Source organism: Sinohyriopsis cumingii, chromosome 5, assembly GCF_028554795.1.
Source record: "Sinohyriopsis cumingii isolate HCF-2022 chromosome 5, ASM2855479v2, whole genome shotgun sequence".
Taxonomy (NCBI): domain Eukaryota; kingdom Metazoa; phylum Mollusca; class Bivalvia; order Unionida; family Unionidae; genus Sinohyriopsis; species Sinohyriopsis cumingii.
In genome coordinates this window covers 2477111-2501813 of record NC_142965.1, presented here as the reverse complement: position 1 = coordinate 2501813, position 24703 = coordinate 2477111, and the positions used below count along the sequence as shown (strand labels likewise).

The following is a 24703-nucleotide window of genomic DNA, read 5'->3' as shown; positions in this document are numbered from 1 at the left end:
TAAAGGCCATACCTGGACGACGTGATATTTATCATGTAACAATTTCTAGAAGGTTGACTCCCATCCGGGAATCTGTTTTGCGTCTTATACTTATTACTGACGTATTGATAAAGAATTGTCAGTCTTGCCTTAACACTTGAGACGTCAAGTTGTTTATGTTGTATCCAGTTTACGATAATTATTTTGTATTCTTCAAATTGTTTTGAATTCAAGTGATTCTTTTCCCTGGAAATACTAGTGCTCTAAATTAGTTCTTGGACAGGGACATTTATCGAAATTTATACAGAATTCGAAAACTGGAATATTTTCTGTGATTATACAAGAGACTATTGACACTGCAGCATTTCGCAGGTTACAACAGACGTCATTGTCTTCCCTTTTGGATTTCATCGGGATTCGAACTCAGTTTCATTCAGGTTTTTATTACTATGACTTCTATTTTTTAATTCTTGGATTACTTTTGGATTTGATTCGTAAAACTGTAAGTCGTTTTATTCTCATTTTTCACTTGATATTCTAGGGAAATATTAATTGTTAAATTTTATAAAGTTTGTTGTCTTCACTTTTTTCTTGTTATGTTTTTAAGAGCCTAGACCCGTAACTATATATATATATATATATATATATATATATATATATATATATATATATATATATATATATATATATATATATATATATATATATATATATATATTCTACTAAAATATGAATAATGTCTGCACCAATGTGTATGACTGAAAAGAAAGACATTAGCTGTAATGATTCTAGTATAGCGTATGATGTTTCTATAATAGCGTGTACCATTTCTAGTACACTAGCCTATGTTTTGTTGATTAATGCATTAATGTCGTGCTTTTGTCATTAATTAGCAATTGGGAAAAGAAAATATAAAGACATTTTAGATTTGGGATTTCTAATTTAATCAACTTGTTCGCTTACGAAGACAAAAGATAGGTCACATTTTCATAACATGCATTATTAAGTCTTACGATTACACAACAAAGTAGATGCTAGCTTTTGGTGCTACTGGACTGTTGGAGTCCTATCAATCACATATGAATGGAGGCAACAAAACAAAATCACCTCAAAAATATTCGGTGTAAATCTCTTTATACCTTCTATCGGTGTAAAACACTCTGACGATTTTGAATGATCCATCCATAGGAATGCTCTTGACTTATTTACAAACTGAAGGCGATGAAAGCATTCATAAATTATGACTATATACAGAAAACATTGTATACGCCCATTTTGTCCGCAAGAACGATTTACTCAGTCGATTGATACTACATAGATATCATTTTAAATAAATTATTTGCAACTTAAATTGCTACCAATAAAAAGTCAGAAAATCTGAACATATTTTCAAATAGGGTAATTGTTACAATGTACATTTCTATCTAGTGAACTCGTTTAAAATCATTTCGTACATTTCTATATTTAGCGACACGAGACATTAAAACTGACTGACAGCGTCGCGTACCACAAAAAAGAATATTTAAAGCAGTATGTTTCATTCATTGTTATTCAAGGACGTTTACCCTAAAGAGCCAATTGAACTTAAGCTTAGATTTCAGTCAATTTCCTGACATCTGCTTACGTATGATAGTTGACAATTGACAAATAACCTCTATATCGGGATGAGAGTACATATAGAAGGGGAATAATAGCGACAACTGGTTTTCTCTTAGTTTTAATGTAATTCGGTTGCCAAAATGTGTCACTGAATACCGAATCTCGCAAGTGGCACTATTTGTAATAATATTTGCGGTTTACATATATCAATCATGTTCATATATATTATTTCAACCAGACGGTATTAGATCCTTCTCTGGGGTTTCAGAAACCATTGACGTTGGCATCGTTGAGGAAACTGCAAGTTCACTGTAAGGAATGATTTCATGGCCAACTTCCACTTCCAAGTCTGAGTCTGACTCATCATTGTCAGGAAAAGTTTTGGTACGCGTTGCAACTGATTCATCTTCGATTATAATGGACTGCGAGTCGGTTGTATCCGGAAGTTGTTGTGGATCGAGTGTAGTGCGGAAATCCTCGTATCCTACCCCTGTACTGTCGTCCACCAATTTCAACCGTTCGTGTATCCTTTTATGACGTTCGAGGTTGCTCTTATGGCTTGTGGCGTAGTCACAATGAGGACATGTGTAGTCTTTTTGTCCGCTGTGCACTGATAAATGGCGCTTGAGTAAAGCTTTTCTGCAGAAACGCCTTCCGCAATATGGGCATGAGTAGCCATTGTGATGGAATATCATAATGTGTTCTCTCAAAGATGACTTCGTACTGAAATTTACCCCGCAGCACTCGAGAACCTTCTCGCATGCCTGGTGCATGGTCGAAATGTGTCTTTTCAAATTATTTCTTCTATCGGTGACATAACGACAATGTGGACACGGAAACAATTTTCCACGAAAGGTATTACAAACCAGCATGGCAAGTTCCAGATAGTTCCTGTTTATGATTGGTGTTTTTATCTTACTTATGTCACCAGCAAAAGGTATCGGACTAACGGCTTGATACAAACTCCATGCTCTAAAGTCATTCGCTTGACCAGCGCCCAGCGCAACTGAGGGGTATAAAGAAGCTGGATATTGAAATAATGCTGGGTTTAGATTTGCCCCAGACGCAGATGCAGGCACTGAGACAGGTGTAAAGGAGAGTCCTGAAAACGGCTGTAAACTAGCAGTCGTACCTAGCGTTCCAAGGGATAGACCACTCATGGAAGTACGCATATCATGTGCATGTGCGGGCTGGGGCTGCGGACGTAATCCCTGTTGATTAAGACTTTTCTGAAACTCAGACGCCAGTCTGGCTGCTGCTCCCTCGCATATACTAGATCCCCTGAAATATATTAATAAGAAATTGTAGTGCACATTTATGGAGCACGTGTCATGGCATCAGTAGTATCTTTGACATGGTGCCTATTCAATTACATACACGTGTACTACAATACAAAGTTTGTAAACAGTCATATTCTTGTATATTCCTGAATTCGGCCTAGCAATGCGTTACGTGGATAGCGTGACGATGGCAACAAGTACACTATCATTTGAAATCAGTTCTAGTAACATTAAACAGTAATGATAATAAACAAGAGGCCAGGAAATTCTACAGAATCTACCATATTCTTTGAAATGAAATCCAAAGGAATGGTTTAAAATTGTTTAGATTGATCTAAAACGGTGTTTTTGAGCTGTTATCTTTATCCCATATAGAGCGAAGATTTTAGGGTTACGGATGACGCGGAAATTCGTGTATAAAATCGGCCGTTTAAAAAATCACTTCTCTCATTTTCTGCAATGGCTTTAGAAAATCGTCACTGATGTTATCCGTGTCATAGTTCAACCATGTTATCCGTGTCATAGTTCAACCATATAGCAATGATTTTTTTTTAAAATGGAGAACCTGTGATATCCATCATGCTTGCAGAAAATAATCCACAAAAAATGTCTACTATCGTCTGCTATAAATTGCAGTACTAGCTTAAATTGACATTTATTGGACTGCTCAAAATATCATAGCTCTCATGTTGACACTGTCAGCAGTTATTGGAAGGGTGTGCATATTCGATGGTGTTGATTGGATTGTAATCTGCAATAGCAGAGAATGAGCATCGCAATGAGTTTATTTTTAGTCTAATACATTTTACCTCAATCGTGTCATCTGCCTGTATATATCATTGTTGCGGTTCGAATTCATAACACATTAGGAATTAGATAATTAATGACAGTTGTATCCCTGATAGTATTTGCTACTGAATAATCTAACCAGCAGACAAGAAAGCAAGTCGGGCATCGGGTAGCAAATATACATTAAAAAGACAGATTAGCACTCATCAGGAGCAACGTCGAAATATCATCAGTTCCTGAATGGCTGACCCGGTGCCATCGTCTCGAATGACTCTGTTGTTCATCTACTTGCTCACGAGCCACAGAGGGGAGCCCTTCACCAACAACAGTCCTACCCATGTGAAAACGTTTATTGTGGGTGTGACAAATATTCCAAGACTAAAGTGACATTCAAAGATTAGTGTTGACGACACAGATGTATCTGATTGCGTGTCAGTTTGACAAGGATTCAACTGCCCATATATCCGTATAGATTACACTCCACCATGATCAACACTAAAATGCTTTATTACCATATATACTCACTTTCAAGTCTGGCAAAACTTCAAAACAGTATAGTCCCTCAACTGCCATCACATGTTGTGCACGCAGATCCGGGTCTATGATGTTTGTTCTACTCAATGTTATTAACAAGCTCCATAGACCCAGATTTGCCAACTTATTTTGCGCGGGAAAACTAGGTGTATGCAGTTTGCATTTGGATTCGGCTTATACGCGCGTAATGTCGTAAAGTTGTGTCCAGTAATAAATTTATTATTATGTGAAAATTAAAAAACATATGTTATTTAATTAAATACTTCTTCAATATACCATTATTGAACATTTCACATACTTTACTGAAAACAAAATGTCACCTGTCTTCTATCTTCTTCTCTACGATACAAATCACCTTAATTCTCGTTTGGATTGCTTAGGTCTGCTTTATAGGAAATTAAGACAAATACGACTGGAATGCTAGCATAGCAAAAGCTACTGAAATGTTATATTGTGTTATGGTCCATAGGATTATAGCCACACTACACAGCATTGTATCCACACTACAAAGCATTGTATACAAAATAAACACTAACAGTCCTAGCAACTCAACAAAGGACACACACACACACACACACACACACACACACACACACACATATATATATATATATATATATATATATATATATATATATATATATATATATATATATATATATATATATATATATATATATATATATATATATATATATATATATCCAGAGAGACATGAAACAGATTGCAGATATAATATTTGTTCTTAAGTTTGTAATTCGTAACCGTACATAATGAGCTATTGAGCTATTTATCAATGCCAACTTGAAATAAAAAAGGAAATAAAATGAATGAAACTCCGTTTAGATCGTCAATCTTAGCACAGTATGTGTCTAAATTGTTATAGGCCAATAAATGTGCTCAAAATAGCTATTTTGCTATTATATCGACATATTTTTAACTTCATTATTTCAACTCCATTAATGTGTTATGCTTGAAAGTTATAAAAGGCATAAATAGTAACAATGCAACGGTTGAAAATAGCAATTAATATGCAAGCGTGTCAATGTTAATTAGCAATTAATATGCAAGCGTATCAATGTTAATTAGTAATTAATATGCAAGCGTGTCAATGTTAATTAGGTTCACATTTACATAAAGCAATTATATCTTGTTTTGTACATCAAACAATTAAATGATACGTCAATTAATAAAACAGTTATGTAAAATTAAAAGGTTGATCTTTCAATAGCTACATTAAAAATGAAAATTAATAATGTTTCCAATTTTGGCAGAACCATCGAAAATTGCTAGAGAGCTTTAATTTACGATAGTTTTGTATTAGTGAGAAAGCATTCTGCGGTTCATGGTTTGATTGTCATGTTGGTTTATACTTTTTCTCCATTAAAAGTTTTATTTTTATTGTGGTAAATGGCTAATACTATACAACTACCAAACTTAAAAGCTGAGAAATAAAATGCATACACTAAAATCCTCAAGTGAAATGACTTAGACAAAATGAAGGTGCTCCCTTAAGCTTCCAAATCAATTATTCAATGAAAGAGAAAGCCGTCAGTGGTAAAATACATTTTGGTTTTATGATATTAAACAAAATCGTCCCGCTATGTTCATATTACGGTACGCATGCCGAGGTCGTGAAGATGGGGAACGAATAAAGCAATCAAGCTGTGTTGATGGACTTAGTTTGGAAAGCGTATGTTTTCAGGCGCCGTCTTCAGTGTCGGATCAGCGCCACAGTTAATACCTTATGTATACGTTTCTTTTTTATTTTAACGCTCTATGGATAACAAAGTGTTCATTTTATATTTAATCCGAAGCAAAATCATTAAACTCCAAAATCGTTTGATTTACTACCTGTCGCAGACTGTATAATGAGGACGTCGGTAGTGATAATAATAATGATAATAATAATAATAATAATAATAATAATAATAGATGAAGAAGAAAAGCATACACATGTTATTAAGACAAATAAGTAAATTTCACATAAAACAAATGAACACGTTCATAAATCTAATTTATCAAAGACTTCTGTCAGACAACTTAACGTCCTTTGAACTTCTTCCAACCAATATCGATATTCGGGGAATCGATTTAAAAACAATAACGTGTATACTAGCTATTTTAGTCACAATGTTGAAAACAAATTAAGATCATTTTCAGAGTTTTCAAAGTTTCCCAATGACAATAGAGCTGAACTATTTTCAGATTTCTTTTTTATAAGCTAGAAGAACACAAGCCAATACATTGCTTCGTACAGGACACTTTCATGTACATTAGGTGCTGAAAAATCCCAGCCTACTTATGCAATGTACTAAATGTCATATTTGAACATAAATGTCAGTGCGTTTATTTTTTATATTAATTTGTTTATTTTATGTTTTGCATCATATATGTATCTCTTCTTTCTCTTGTGATTTGATAGTTAATTTAACAAACGTTGCCTTTAGAGTCGTAAAAGTCATCAACGCACCAATTAAATTCCTTTCTTATTTTCTTTATTTTCCTAGATTTACAGAAAATGAAATCCACGGCATTAGTTATGATATCAGATACACCTTAACTTGGACAGAGTATATATAAGTCAGCATTGGTCACGTTACGAAATGTATGTCTTTGAAGAAATGACTGCAATTTTTGTGTAACTGACCTTGCAGGAACCGACTGAATGATACCTACTCACCGTAAGCTAAAGATATTCTTTTCTTGTTAGGCCTTAATGCTGTAGAAAATGGTAAAGATATTTCTGAGATCATACTTCTTCTTTAGAGACACAAAGTATTACTTCATTTTTGGTGCCAGAGAGTAAAACAAATATTATGAAAGGTTAGCGTGGGGAATTGTCATTACAATGCAAACATATAGAACTTTATCTCATGTCGAGAAAAATATATGTGGTTAACAGATTGAAATTAAGTCTGAATATGAAGCACAACACTTTCACAAGTATTGCCTATTTATTATTCATCAAGCAGAAAAATAATATTCGTGTGAATAGATTCGATTTGTCTCGATGAGTCCAGAACAATGAGAAAAATGATTGTTTCATCTGGCAAGAATCTGCATCTATCTCACCTTCCTCTCTTGTCCACGCAATGCGTTCTGTCGTAAATTATTGAGTTATTGATTCGTATCAAATGTACACTGCAAACTGGTACATTAAAGGCGTCACCGCATTTGACTAAAGGACAACCAATGTGAAACTCGTTATGGAAACCTCAAAAGAAAGTAATACTTGAATCTTGAGGTAATTTTTGGCGAAATTGTAAAATATCTGATTAAAATAACGCAAAATGAACAGCTCGCATTGCGTCAAGTCAGGTTAGCGAATAATTAAATTATCAATGTATAGATGTTATAATCTGTAGCGATGAAAATAATATCTAGTTTCATTTGACTGTACAAATCGTTCGACATCCTTCAAAAGACTGGACCATGTAAATGAACTTCTAGACTAGAGGTCAAAAAGGTCTATTTTTACGCGGACTTGTGAGTGTGTGCTCTAACATCTTTATATTGCAAATTCATGAATAAATTATCAATCACAAGGTTCTCCTTTCGATGAAAACAAGCAAACCTTATCTTTAGTCTAAAATGAATTCAATATTCCAATAGATTTATTATTGCGGTAGAATACAGCACTTTTTAAAACCTGGCCTAATTTAGCAACAGTGGCTATCTATAAACCGAATGGCATTAATAAGGGTTTAACTGCTGAAGACCTGTCCAATCATATTATTTTTATTATAAGTACAGACTTTTGTAATAATTAAGCTGTATGTTCTTATTTCAAACATGAATTATATTGCATACATATAACTTCGTATTTTATTAGAGTTCAATGCGTTGTCTTTCATGGATGGACAGAACGACCCGTCAGGTAAATTTGATGCCAGATATTACATATTCATTGTGTTTTATGCAATTTTGAGAGCCAAATATGCTTTCGTTATTTCGTGACTGAATCAATTAATACTTTTATAACAGAACGAATTAATTATATATATCCAAGGCAAATGACACGAACTATTAAAATATATATGTTAACAGGTACCACATAAGAGAGATTTGTTTCTCTGAAAAATAGCACAAAAAGTGTCAAATAACACCTTTAGTTGAATTCATACCAGGGCAACCACACTCAATTGACATTTATCTCTTCAAAAACATTTATGAATCTACGAAAATATAAAACCTGTTTCCATCTGACAATTTCTCCGTAAAATATGGAAGCATTTCACAATAACTTGGTCCTGTTTCTTGGCATCCGTTATGTGTTCAAGCAAGAATGCATATCCGAATATTTGTGTGAGACCTATAGATCCTAACTGTCGCTTTCTTTATATTTCCAAAACAATTTGATCGAATACATTATTACTGCAAATATTACATCTTTCATCTATAAAAATAATGATGCATATAACAACAACAGAAAGAATTATAATAAGCGTCTATTAACTGACTTTATCTTGGTGATACTTTGAGTTTGAAGATCGTTTAAATTGTTTTTATGGAATACGATGACTAAAGATTAATTGTGTTTAAAGCCCTTCTCCTAATGACTCTTAGAACGTGTCAATTAATTAAATAAATAAAACAAACATGAACTTTATTTACCTTCCTCTGTAACAACATTGATATTCCATATTTGACACAATCTATTTATTGCACTTTAGTGATTGTCCTAAGCTAAGCTTCCTTACAAAACAGGATATAATTAAGTTGTGAAAATTTTGATGGAAGTCATCGAAATGGATTTGCATGGAACTATCTAGAATCCATAGACAGTTCTGAGAATCGATTAGCTCACAACTGTACTCCTCTGCAACGCTGACCTACCTAAAAACTGTTCTTGTGTGTTAAATATTTCAAATAATGCATTAGGTGACTCATTTTATATTTTTTAATAGTCATTGTTTTGGTTGCTGATGTCGTTGTTATTTATTTTCTATTTTATATTTATGGACTATTTTATCGACTCCATATTACTGAAAGCAAAAATAAAATTTGAACCAAAATATTGGTCAAACGTTCCTTGTGTTATTTGCATTCATATTGGTGGAGATCTGGACTCTTTGTCACGACATTATTACACGAAGGACGCATGCGAAAGCGTAATGTTTATTATCTGCTTTATTCAGTTATTCTTCGTTTTTAATACAGTATGATTGCCACTGTGTGTTGCTATAAGTTCCAGTGACAAACCTAAAAGCAATTGGAGACCACTTTACACGTCGCAGTGATTTCATATCCGGTAAATTAATGACATAATCGTTTTAAGCATACATTTTTACTGATGCGATGGAAAACTTAAGTTCAGTTTCCATTTTCTCGTCATGCTGCAAGTTAAATGATTATGATAATTTGACTGAAATGCAAATCATGTTCGAACCTTAAGTAGAACGATGTATCACCCATAAATATTTGGGAAAAATGTTTAAGTATAGTCAAACGTCGTTTCGTTTCATCATTATAAGATAATAGGCTTCAAGATAGGAGAATGACAATCAAAATAAGAGTACGTTCTAGCTTGCTTGGAATTTGGAATATTAATAATACTATAAAAGTTCGAGACTTCAAATAGGGTTTATTTATATATATTCGCTTATCCGGCCATATCAAATATTTTCTCAAGAAAATGTACAAGTATTAAATTCGCTAATGACTAAATATATGAATAGGCATTTTAAAATGTAAAACATTAACGTTGAATTTTTTTTACAATGCCAGCTTTCAGACGACATTCTCATGTAAATAGTTTACACTGGTTAAATGCTGACAGCGCATGCATTTGTTTCATTGTTGATTCCTTTTCGTTTGATATAATTTTATTTATGTACCATACCACTTGAATTTCTTTTGCTACGATTTTCATTTGATAGACGACGGGAGATCTTAAAACGTGTTCAACTGACGGGAACAGGAGATCTTACAAAGTATGTTAAACGTACTTCGACGCTGTTGGTCATGATTTCGATTGTTGCTTTATAATCTGAATTCATCCATTTTAAGTCACTAAGGTTAAACAGACTTTGCTTATGATTCACTTTTATTAAGTATATTTAAATGAGATTTGTGATATTATTCTTTATTAACCTATCTCACTGAAAATCACTTAGTTTTGAACATGAAACATATTGAGTACATGCATTTGGACATCGCTGCACAAATACTGCATAATACAGTTCATATTTAAGGAAAATGTTCTTAGCAAATATCGTACAAGCGGATTTATTTCACAGATTTGTTACAAAAATTTCCCATCCTCCCACTCCCGTTACCCCCAAAATAAGGATTTTAAGTTCAAGCTATGCTTTTGTTTTAAGCATATTTTGCTATTACATATTTCGCGGTATACTGCTTTTAGTTTTTGATAATAATGAGCTAGCTTTGATAGGTTATTTTATTAACGATGAAAAGTTCACTCTCTCTTTGATTTTCAATATTGTGTAACTTAATAAAATTTTGTTCTGATGTTTACCTATGTATGTCATATAATTCCAGAAAAGAAAAAGAAAATTGCAATGTCGAGACATTTTAGATTGATGTGTTATATTTAGATATGTATGTTACTTTCTCTGTTATATTTAGTCATGTATATGCTTACCTGAGTAACATTAGTCATGTGTGTTCCTCACTATGTTACATGTAGTCATATGTATTCCTCACTATGTTACATTTAGTCATGTGTATGCTTTACTGAATTAAATTTAGTCATACGTATGCCTCACTGTGTTACATTTAGTTATATGTATGCCTCACTGTGTTACATTTAGTTATATGTATGCCTCACTGTGTTACATTTAGTCATATGCATGCCTCACTGTGTTACATTTAGTCATGTGTATGCCTCACTGTGTTACATTTAGTTATATGTTTACTATACTGAGTTACAATTAGTCATGATATACCCAACTGACAAAGTTTATCTAGCTATTACAGCTATTTCGAATTATAATTATTCATAATTTCTAGCATATTTTTATTGTCAATTCGTAAAATATTGCATACATTTATTTTGTCTCTAACACTTATAATTGGTAATATAATTGATTCATTGTGACGTGATTTGCTTTTGAAAAGACATCTTGATCGTTTTAATAGACGACGCTGCTTTTGATTAGTAATTAAAGTGTATAAACGTATGTATAAAGAATTTTTTAAATCTTGTTTATCTTCTCATATTTGCCAGAGCACCTGTTTTAAGAAGAAAAAAAGTATGTTGTCTTTTATATCAGTTCCATGAATGTATAGACTTTTCTGTACATTTTATGCATTGTTATATCCAACATGCAAATGCGTAAGAAAGAAGGCTACCAACATTAGACGAAGCAAAATTTATAAATATATTTTAATCGTACTTTAAAATTCTGTGCAAACACGTGGTTTCATGAAAATAGAATGATAATAATATATTGCGATATGTCAGAGTATATATTTATGTGCATACGTTTTACTTAACACTCACAATAATGAATAGACACACCTTCTGGTTTTCATAGAAAAGTATCGGTAAAGACACGTTATCTATTTTACTTACCGTAAGTGAACAGCAGGAAACATTTTCGTTGTTAATATTTGGCGATAGGTAAATTAAGTCCAAACTATTTCACACGTATTCCTTACAAACAAACACCGTGTTCTTACTGGTCCCACAAGCTGATCATTTGATGTCTTTTAGGTAGAGCACTTATAGTGTGTTTGTAAAGTAGTTTTAAATTTCAATTTTGTCGGAGATAACGTTTGCTTTTACCTGCTTTTGATCCTGAAAATTCATTTTATTTCATGGTGGGCGGTACTGTGTTAGCACGTGACCTGAGCCGAACATTTAATTTGCAGCCGATATGCCTCGTGATGCTTCAATAAAGAATTATCCACCACCTATTTAGAGTTTACGGACTCGATTACTTGGTTGATACAAATGATATTGATAATGTTTACAGTTATTTCCATAAAGCCCGCCCCATGACAAATCCAATTATTGGATATAAAGGCTGAACACTGACTTCTGGCGCGAAAGGCCTGTTATTAAATTGGGCGAATTAATCGTGGCGAAACTGTCCTTATAGAAAAACTGACAGGTGCGATCGGGGGCAATTTAACATGTAACGATTCTGTCAATTACTTATTTTGCAGACCATCCCGCCAGACGGACACATAAACAATAATATAGGATTCAACAGAGGAAATGTGAGCCTTCTGTATTGTGCACCACTCCACAGGAAGAGGCAATCGTCAAACTTTTAAATTAAATAAAAGCTATGATTCCCTCGCTTGCTTCTTGTCACCAACAAAGCGGCAGTCGCGAGCTTGGGGACGATCTGCAGCTTTTTGACATTAATTCCATGCTCGGGATCCTTTTTGGAGATGTTGAAATTTTATCGGTCCCCCCTCCCATGGAGTTAACCACACTCTTGCTGCTGAAGATTGATCAAATTGTAGAGTCTAAAATCGAAAACATGGTGGGGGTCCGCATCACAATTTGTGCCATCAATGGTAAAATTTGGAAAGTGAGATATTGGTTGATGGCTGTGAGGAATTAAGTTGATGCTTTATTCATGATTATACTCACATATGTTTTCTCTGTCGTCTAATTCTATCCATGAGGGGACTAATCACAGGCTCGGTGCCATCCTTTATAACCTATTATTATTCATGTATGTCGTACAATCTACCCCAACCGTGCTTCCCATAGAGATATGTCATTCATGTAGGGACTGCTAAGAAATCATCAGCAAAAATAAGAGTATTAACAAGTTTGTGTTTTATTTAATTGGATAAAAGCAAACCTAAAATCCAGATCAACTCTGCTGGTGTGAGCATCACACATGTGGTATTCCATGCTGTAAATAAATCGATTAAATTGTATAAAAATAAAACTATTTAAAAATACAGTGTATGCCCGTTTCATGGAGAATTATTAATGAAGAAAAATTGTCTAAAATTACATATTGAGAAAAAAGTTATTATTGAAAAGCTTGAGTTTGTTTCTCCTGACATTTATCTTGGAAGGCATTGTAATGTATCATAAGGCAACATTATGCAACACAGGACGCATAGAATAGACACCTAAACCTCCAGTTCGTTATTACTTAGGTTAAATAATCATTTGAAAAATCATTAAGAATAATTAAAATTGTATCTCATCATCTGATCAATGCAGCTTCGTCGTTGTTTAATTATATGATACCTACAACATGCTATGGACATCTATATAGTTAAAGGGTAGGGTACTTTGACAGAGACAGGGACAAAGAGGGTAATTAATGAAAAATGAAGAAACAAGAATAATACCAACATCAAATTAGGATCCAACACAGTGATTAATAATATAGTTATCACCGCAATAATAAAGTTATTGTGATGATGACGACGACGTAGATGCTATAATATTGATAATAATACATGTAGTACTAGTATTAAGGACACTGAAATGTTAATGAGTCATATTTATTATTATTAGTAGTAGTATTAAAATATCGTGATAATTCCGTACATTAAGAAATTAGGAAGGATCCATTGTACGAAACTGATCCATGCTGTTATAACGTTTCTTGAACTTGGTACATTATGACGTCTGTTGAACTTGGTCTGTTGAACTAGGTACATTATAACGTCTGTTCCAAAACAATAGGCTAATTACTCGGGTTGAGAAATATTTTCCTAATACAGATTACCCATTAACCACAATAGTCGCTAAAATCTAACACACACACACACACACACACACACACACACACTTTGATTGTAACAATTAGTGAACGAAGATGCAAAAAACGTAAACAGTAAACATTTTAAATGCTCCAGATTTGAAAAAGTCAGTAGGAATCGTAATTGTTGGTGTTGTTGTTGCTATAGCGTTTAACGCAATATTTCAGCACAAGATAGGCTATACATGGCGGCCAGTATAAATGGTGGAGGAAGAACCAGGGAAAACCCCGGAAAGAGCCACCGACCCACGAGAAGCTACTGACAAGCTTTCTTACGTACCCACGGTGGCCGAGCACGAGACTCGAACCCACGCAGACTGATGTGAGATGGCAATTATCTGTAACCGCGATTTCTTTAGATAACTCGGCCACTGCCGCCCCCCCCCCCCCCGGTAGGAATTGCATGCGAATAATAATTCGTATGACATTTGATGTCTTATTATTTTAACATGCATAATATTATTAACATAGAAGGAAAAATATTGTATTTGTTTCACAATAGGCGGAATCAATCAGTATAAACAATATATGATTTCACCTGTGAAATTACAAAACGGAGTCGATTATTTTCATGACAGATAAGACGTGAATTCTGAGGTATCCTGCTGATCGTTCATTCCCAACAGACATTGACCAGAGTATCCAGATATTTTGACCAGAATATCCAGATATTTTAACCAGAGTATCCAGATATTTTGACCTGAGTATCCAGATATTTTGACAATTTCCAATGTTTACATGTATATGAGCACTTTTCCACAAAGACGAATTTTATTGATGACGTATGAAATGGATATATCTTCACCACAAAGACAAATTCTGTTGATGACGTATGAAATAGATAAGTCTTCACCACAAAGACAAATTATATTGGTGTATGAAATGGATATGTGATGATGTATGGAATGGATGTCTTCACCACAAAGACGAATTATATTGATGATCTTAAGAATACATATGTCTTCACCACAAATACAAATTATATTGATGACGTATGAAATGGATGTCTTGACCACAAAGACGAATTCTGTTGATGATGGATGGAATGCATATGTCTTCACAACAAAAGACGAATTCTATTGATGATGGATGGAATGTATATGTCTTCACTTCAAAGACGAATTCTATTGATGATGGATGGAATGTATATGTCTTCACAACAAAAGACGAATTCTATTGATGATGGATGGAATGTATATGTCTTCACAACAAAAGACGAATTCTATTGATGATGGATGGAATGTATATGTCTTCACAACAAAAGACGAATTATATTGATGATGGATGGAATATATATGTCTTCACAACAAAAGACGAATTCTATTGATGATGGATGGAATGTATATGTCTTCACAACAAAAGACGAATTCTATTGATGATGGATGGAATGTATATGTCTTCACAACAAAAGACGAATTCTATTGATGATGGATGGAATGTATATGTCTTCACTTCAAAGACGAATTCTATTGATGATGGATGGAATGCATATGTCTTCACTTCAAAGACGAATTCTATTGATGATGGATGGAATGTATATGTCTTCACTTCACAGACGAATTCTGTTGATGATGGATGGAATGTATATATCTTCACTTCAAAGACGAATTCTATTGATGATGGATGGAATGTATATGTCTTCACTTCACAGACGAATTCTATTGATGATGGATGGAATGTATATGTCTTCACCACAAAGACTAAATATACTGATGTATGGAATGAATATGTGATGATGTATGGAATGTATATGTGATGATGTATAGAATGAATATGTCTTCACCACAAAGACGGAATATATTGATGATCTATGGAATAGATATGTCTTCACCACAAAAAACAGTATATATTGATGATGTATGGAATGAATATATGATAATATATGGAAAAGACAAGTGTTCACTACAAAGACTAAATCCATTAATGATGCTTGGAATGGATGTCTTTACCACAAAGACGAATTATATTGATGATCTGTGGAATACATATGTCCTCACACCATCCATACTGACGGACTTGAACGCTACAGACCCAAACTATTAATTCTTAATCAAACACTGTTGAAAGGTCGCATAAATAAACTATCAAGGGATACGCCAAAAACAAGGTGTAGGCGGATAAATACAGGCAAACAATTGCAAAGACAATATTATCTCACGTCAAGTGCTGAGATCATAAGCAATATTAGAGATAAATTAATATGTACAGTAGTTGTTTTCAGAATAAACACAATCAATGATTCTGGTCAAGTAGACAATGAAAATTAATATTGGACAAGGTCATCTGTAAAATACATTTTTACATAGCCTATTGCACACAATGAATTTAAAAAGCAATCCAAATCAAATATACATAACAATACATATCATGCAATTAATTAATATCGGGAAGAATATTTCTTTCAAGTGCACTTGTTCCAACAAGTTGACAACAAACCGTGTAAACATAGTCTGTAAACAATGTAAAACTGGTCTTTAAACAGTGCAAACTAGTTTTTAAACAGTGAAAAACTAGTCTTTAAACAGTGAACAACTAGTCCTTAAACAGTACAAAACTAGTTTTTTAACACTGCAAACACGGTCTTTAAACAGTGCAAAACTAGTTTTTCAACACTGCAAACACGGTCTTTAAACAGTGCCAACCTATTTTTTAACTAGTTAAAGCGCCCCCTACATCCTCAACGAGTCTTAGCTAAAGGCGATTATAAAATAGAGATAAAACAAATAATAAACACAAAGGAAAATATAAATATGTGTGTGTATGTTCTTGTGCGATATTAAGGTATTTGGAAATGATTGTGTGTCGTCCAGGACAAAATACTAAATACTGCAAGTATAAATTACATTACATAGAGGTTAATATGCCTGGAGTATTTGCAACCCTGCCTCTGAATGCAAAATTGATACTACTCGTTGAACGTGCAGAAAGATGTACACCTCTTTTTCTGGACTATTAGATATTTTCTTACCACACATATTTACGTTTTGACAGAAACAGCATTTTGTCGTCTAATCACTGTAGACCTATAGCGGAAAGATTTTCCAGGAAGATATTACAGAATTACTTCGCAAATGTATATAAATATATAAATATTATTTTCATCAGTAGTTTATTACGCCAAAAAAAGAGAACTAGCGAAACTGAACACTCAATAAAACCTGCTCTCAAACGTGCACAGTGGTGCAAGCACATAAGCATATTGGAACCCGTATTCCGAATACCTTTGCATCATTTCCGGAATAATTTGAAATTGATAGCATATTTAGGATACATTATAAAAATGCATGCCATACCGTAAGTGTTTTTGTTTCTTTTTAATTCCTTCACTTTGCTTGATTTTATGCTTCAGGCAAATAAACTAATATTTTGGACAATTTAATAGTACAAGCTCCCAGATTTAACGATATCACTTGTTGACAGAGGTATCGACTTTAGTGTAACGTACTGAAGCGTTCTGTAAGCAACTTTACTGTTTTTCCAATTAAACAAAACTTATTAGCCGAAACTCAGCCAAATTTGTACTTTGTTTCAAGAACTATTTTTAAAAATTGTTTCGGATTAAAATTATCATAAATTTCATTATTATTTTTCTTGATATAAAGACGCAGCGCCTAAGAATGTCAGCATCAAATTCCATTGAATACATCTTATCCAAAACTTTGGTATTACTGCTTGATGACTGTCTCTTTACGATTCGTAGACAGGTGCCGCAAGGATACCTTCACTAGCCATGTCATGGACTATGTGATGAACATGCCGTGTCACATTCTTTAGCTTCCATTCAGATAATCAGAACAATTTTTACATTAACCGTGACAACTTTACCAGATTGCGGCCCTTTGTTAAGCTTTAAACGTGATACTCGTGGAAAGTGAAAGATGCCAATCGACCATCAACAAATTAACGGAAGCACAATAAAAGCTAGCGTAAAGTATTTAAGTCTTTGTTTCACAACATGGACAGATAACAGACAGTCCTCATTAAGATCCTATAATAATTTTTTTCACACTATAATAACACCCAGCTCTATCTTGATGTAGTTATGTATTCGAGTGGAAGCTACAGACAAATCTCAGCCTGTAGTGAAAGAGCTGATGGTAAATATTAACAAGTTTTTTTCAGGTAGTTAATTTTGTGACATACGTTACCTATTCAGATTTTAATATCGCGATACTTGATGCGATGCTTATCATATATTTTACCTCGCGCATTTAGTTTTGATAGAGAAAAGTATGAATATTACCAAATTTTAATTTAAGTATGAGGTAGATGAGAAAGAAGATGATGATGAAGAGAACTGGAAAAATTAAAGGATCATACTTTTGTAAAATCATGTCATCACCAGCTGAAGTTTTGGGAAAAAATAATGTTCTGAAATATAAAATGTGATTGGTAAGAGTGTATGAAAATGTTCCAATTAAAATGTAGAATTAGAATATATATATATATATATATATATATATATATATATATATATATATATATATATATATATATATATATATATATATATATTCAAGTCTTCACTTTAATTTTCATAAGTAACGTCAAACTGACGTTGATAATAAAACACACTATTGATCAGGATTATCTCTGAATGTTCTGACAGGATGTTTTACAACAGGTTAGATGGGACTTCATCACAGACTTTCCCAAAAATTTACATCAACCTAGTGTATAGGAAACAGCACACAGCTATATTGGTGTTCTAAAAAAATTGTCTTTAAAAAAGCAATAAAAACTTAATTCCAATTATCACCAAAAGAAAATGACATACCAGTGAGATTTTGTCTCTTAAAATGTTTCACATTATAGACAAAATAACCTTTAAGCCAAATATACAATGGACATGATATAATAATTAAGTATAAGTATATAAATGACTTGATTACAATCATAAATTAATACAAATAAATAAATAAACAAGCAAAAACAAATACTAAGATACACGATTGATCAAAGATGTAGGCAGACTATGTCCCTGGCCTCATGTGGAGAAAGTCAATTATAGGTTGTAGAAGAATCAGCAATAATTTCATACATACAAAAAAGTAAATTGACTATCATATCACAGTTTGTCTATGCTATGATATAGAATATTATACCCATATTTTTTATTATGTACATTAAATTATGCATGATCTGTGTAAGTTGCACGTTACAAAACTTCTATTAATAGGACATGCTCCAAACTATGTGATAAAGTATACTGAAAACCGGACAAATAACGTTTCCTTGTCAATTACGCTGGTGACCTTTGACCTAGATGATGTTTCAGCTGCCACTCATATTCTGCGTTAAATAACGTGACATATGATAATCTGAAAATCAGATTCAATAGACATTCAAACTCAACAGAGGCTATTTTTAAGACCAGCATTATTCAACTTTGCAATATCTTTCTAATTTTTTAAATGGAGTTTCGGAATGATGCAAGCAATCAGTTACATTCTGAAGGAAATCTTATTTCTATAGATTTGAAATCAACCCGTAGCTTGATTTGCATAGGGTCAAAATTCAATGAAATAACACAAAGTCAAACATGTTTTATGCGTACATCATTACGGATCGAACAATATCTGTGTAACAATATTAATGTTCTCCTATCAGTTTCGGACTGCGCTGATGTCCAACATAGAATTTCCAAAACTACGTCTGATCTTGTATATATTCGAAAGTCCTTTAAACATTTGGCAAAATACCTCAGAGTTTTGTCGAATGAAGACATGTCACTTTTTAAATTATTACAACATCATTCACTTCCACACAACAATAAAGAAAATATCACCTTTCTAACTTACATTTTCAGCCCCAAAGTGTTTAAACCATTCGGTTTAATGTCAATACCAAACAGACTGTGAAAAACATTTTGTTTTCCTTTTTCATATGCTTCGAATATGTGACGTGCAATCTTACTTATACCAGTGTTCTACATGCATCGCAGAATCAACAACCAACAAACATGACTAGCGATTATACAATTTCGTGTTGATAATTCTTGCATTGCAGACCGAAAATAGCAACGTATGACTTTTTAAAACTAAGCTCAAAAACCACTTGTCAATGTAGGCAAAAAATTAGAATGTACTCGCTCTATTGACTTAGTTGTGTGCAATCTGGACCGCCGGTCTTTAGCAATTTTAACTCTTGCTGATCTCATTTGCCAGAAATAACTGGCATAAAAGATGACACTCAATCCCACTCGCTACCCCCTTGTGTTTTAGACAATATCAAATTCATCACCGATTTAAATCTGTTTTGCGAATATTGATTACATCAAATAAACAGTAATCATACGACACTATAAGGCCACTGGATTACATCTGATATGCAGTAATCATACGAGTCTATAAGGCCACTGGATTGCATCAAATAAACAGTAATCATACGAGACTATAAGGCCACTGGATTACATCTGATATACAGTAATCATACGAGTCTACAAGGCCACTGAATTACATCAAATAAACAGTAATCATGCGAGACTATAAGGCCACTGGATTACATCTGATATACAGTAATCATACGAGTCTACAAGGCCACTGAATTACATCAAATAAACAGTAATCATGCGAGACTATAAGGCCACTGGATTACATCTGATATACAGTAATCACACGAGTCTACAAGGCCACTGAATTACATCAAATAAACAGTAATCATACGAGACTGTAAGGCCACTGGATTACATCTGATATACAGTAATTATAAGAGTCTATAAGGCCACTGGATTACATCAAATAAACAGTAATCATACGAGACTATAAGGCCACTGGATTACATCTGATGTACAGTAATCATACGAGACTATAAGGCCACTGGATTGCATCAAATAAACAGTAATCATACGAGACTATAAGGCCACTGGAAATAATTTGACAGAACTATCTTGCAAATTGTATACATTTGTTTTTAGAGCTGTTTGACAATGTAAATGAAGCTTTAGATCATATTTAATGAAAATAATTCGCTTCTAATTGAATATGTACCAAGTGCCAGTCATGAAAGAGTCATTTTCTGTTTCATATGATAAAATTGCTGCCGTGCGAGAAAGGAATGCTCAGAGAGAGAGATGGTAAAGAGTGGAAATTGTAAAGACTCCAAAAGGTACAATATTTAAAGTCAGCCAGAAAAGATCTAAAACAGCTGAATGTAAAACAGATGATGTTTTTTATAATGCCATTCGTATTGGTCTAAATAGATTTTCTGATGAAGCATGTAAACGTGTTTGCAAACAGTTAAGCCTGTATTTAAAGCCGGTACTTTTCCTGAAGTGTTCAGAAAAGCCGCTTCTCTTCCGGTTTTAAATAAGGTCATAGAGTTTTAGTCTCAGATTATCGACCTGTGGCACTGTTATCAATCATATCCAAAGGTTTTCAAACAAATTGTACATAGACAAATTTATCTTTTTCAAAACTCAGTCATATGTAACAAACAAGATATTTTAATCCAAATGGTTATACAGTGCCCCATATAGCATGTTTAGTGGATTATATAATTAATAGCAAGCGACATGTTCATGCAATTTATTCCAATTATTTACAACTCATTTGATTCTGCAGTGCACAAACTGCTTTTGCATAAAATACGAACCGCTCCAAGTGGTCTGAATGGTTAGAGCGTCCTGCTCCGATGCGGGAGGTTATGGGTACTAACCACGGCCGAGTCGTACCACATACTTATTAAAATGGTACTAGCCGCTGCCTCGCTTGGCGCTCACAAGTAAGAGGCTAGTATTAGGACTGGTCGACCTAGTTACGGGATAATGTGACTGAGTGGGACATGATGCCACATTTTTGCGGCATGAAGCCTCACTGATAGCCATCACTATATGACTATCACACTGCGGACATCGTAGCGACATGACTCGTCAAATAAAGTTTATGATCATGATCGCTGAATATGCAAGTACAAAGGCCCATCACATAACGAATACAGTCTCAATTACAAAAACCCAAATAAACAGTATTGTACGATCGCAACTTATCTAGCTGTGAAGATAATTATTCATTGGCTAAAGACGAACCAAATGAACGGTAAATGCATACGTGAAAAGAACAACGCAAAACAAATATAATTTAGTAAGGATTGAATAGATGGTAATTTCATAAAAGAACGAATACAATAGCAGTAAGAAGGATAATCAGGTTTGAATAAATCTGTAGATTGTTGGGTAATCTACATAACAGCTGGTGACTGTACATTTAAATTTTGAAATGACGGAACATTTAAGAGACGTTATATATATATATATATATATATATATATATATATATATATATATATATATATATATATCTGAGACAAGAAGTTTACCGATATGAATAAACGGAGAGCTATGAAGGGTTTAATCAAACATCAACATAATAGTAATTAAAGACTTGAAAAATATGCGTTGATGTAGGTGACATTTTGTGTTAACGAATGTCGGTATTAAAATGTACATACTAGATCCGTCTCATTATTACAAAGCTGGCACAGTAACATCAGTAAAGACACCATGTGTAGAACGTGGACAAAAATATCATGCTACAACACAGATATGCTGAAGCAAATTTTAGTTACATGAAGACGCTACGATATAAATACTGGAGAATATGAAAGGTGAAGGTCATCCTTTATGGGAATAAATAATAACAACCTCCATGCATTGCTCACCGTCAGTATACTGCAAACAAGAACTACATATGAGTTCAATAGAAAAAAAATCCAGAATACAGTTGTTGATCAGAGATACTGACGAAATTAATAAATTAACACAGGGTACATAACCAACTGTACTAAAACTAGTACGCATGTTAAAAACAAAGCAAAACGTGTCATTCACTACATCAATTTTAAATACCGTAAGGAATAACCCCTGTACCAGTGTTTTGTGCATGGACTTCTTCTGATCTTAATTTTTTCAGCTGATCATTCACGTCCCTTATTTTAACTGAATCAAGTAACTGCATATCGTTGTCAGCCATTCCGTTCGTGATGTCATTTATATTGAACACGATTATTACAATAGGTAATTTTTGATGTCTTTTATCTGCATTCTTCGCTGCATTGTTAGCATCTACTTTCACCATCATATCAAAGCGAAACTCCCTAATGCAAACGAATATTTCGCCTTAGCTTTCGAAATGCTAATGTGGAAAATTTGATTAGGTTTAATGTTAATGCGAGTGAATGTGATAGAGAAATGTATAGAACTGAGGTAATTGACTCCTTACAGTATCACGTACTGCTTTTGAAGAGCTATGCATTTACCATACGTTGCTTTTAAACTATTCATAACCAACATAAATGTTGTCAACTACCTGTGCAGTCTTCTAAAACAATTTGTAGAGAAACATGTTATAAACATGCCCCCTAACACACATCACAAGAGCAATTAATATGTTCTCTATTCAACCATTTCAACATAAACTTTCTAGAAATTAATAGGTTTGGCTGCCTATGTATTGTGTTTCCTTGATTATTGGATATGTAGCGATGGATAGATGCTTCTGGAGCAAAAACTTCTTTCAGATTGTTCACGTACTGAGTAACAAACTTTGTACTCTTAATCGTTTATTTAAGCAGTTTAGTTTATAATTCGTTGATGCCTTTAGTATGCTTAAATTATTTGTCAGTTATATTTAGGCCAAACAATGTATCAGACGATTGGTTGCCCGACTCTTATCTATTTGCTTCTGTAACAATTACTCCTGGCGGGGACATCTTTCTTCGTTATCTCGCATGTTTTAATAAAACGATGGCTTCTACAAACCAACAAACCAACACCTTTGCTAAAAACATTATGAAAAGTACATTATATTTTTTGTGCATTTAGAGTAAAGAAAATTTTCTTTACAACATGACTTTAGCGTCGTTTTTGCGTCTCGTATCAATTATGAGTATATTCTCTTCAAAATGTTATTTGTTTTTTTTTTTTGCAGCTTTATTGTTCTTCTTTTTGAAAACAAGCTGTTGTACCAAATCTTGTATGTGGCGCTTATATTAATAAAATAACGAAACCATTGAGGAACACTAAGCTAAATCCATAACTGTGTACTAAAGTCTTTCATGCGCAAAACAAAACATGTCCGACAACACTAATGTTGTCGGGTACCGAGTAGTAGTTCGTGATTCAGGTGTTATAGCTGTAATAATTACAATCTGGATAGTAATGACGTCGTTACACTGAAAATAACACGGATCAGTCCTCGGGTATTAGATTGAACTCTTGTGAAACTCGTGTTTGTTGCTTTTTGTGTCCTTTTTTAATTTAATCTATTCTTACACCGAATGCAAATGTCCTCATAATACCTTCTTTGTTTACTACATGATTTAGTTTCGCCATATTTTGTTTTATTTCAGATTTTACTAAATCGGTTGGTCAAATTATAGTCTTGCATCTAGTTCAGTTTTATATGTAACTTTCTAAATTTTACTATTTTTCCAAATAATTGTTAGATACGACTAATGTTCTCTAGGTGTCGTCAATACTACCTTGACCCACGCCAATATTCATAAAGGGTTCTTCATGAACATACTTTATTTATCACTTTTTTTTCCATTGTTGAGTGTTAATAAATGTAGCATATTTAATAGTTTTGATTTCATAACTCAGATTTGTACATTGTACATAGTCTTCATAGTTTTTCAGTACAGTTAAAACATTTTCGACCTGTTTATATATCTTAGTTGAATTATTCTTCTTCCTCTGATAGTAGTAGTGTTGCATGTTACATTGTTGTTCTCGAAAAGCATTCATATATTGCTTAATCTCCTGGGATTTTTGCACGTCATTATTCAAGTCTTTATGTAATTGTTCGAGCTGTA

The 24703-nt window shown here is 33.4% G+C and overlaps 1 protein-coding gene across 1 annotated transcript; it reads right to left on the bottom strand.

The window, feature by feature from the left end:
* Positions 1-899: 899 nt before the first annotated feature.
* Positions 900-11905, bottom strand: LOC149798528 (uncharacterized). The gene is made up of 2 exons (XM_089956935.1): positions 11722-11905; positions 900-2859 (listed from the first exon to the last, which is right to left on the bottom strand). Exons 1-2 carry the CDS (start codon positions 11742-11744, stop codon positions 1809-1811), a joined length of 1074 nt encoding a protein of 357 aa, XP_089813061.1. The 5' UTR covers positions 11745-11905; the 3' UTR covers positions 900-1808.
* Between the last annotated feature and the right edge of the window lie 12798 nt (positions 11906-24703).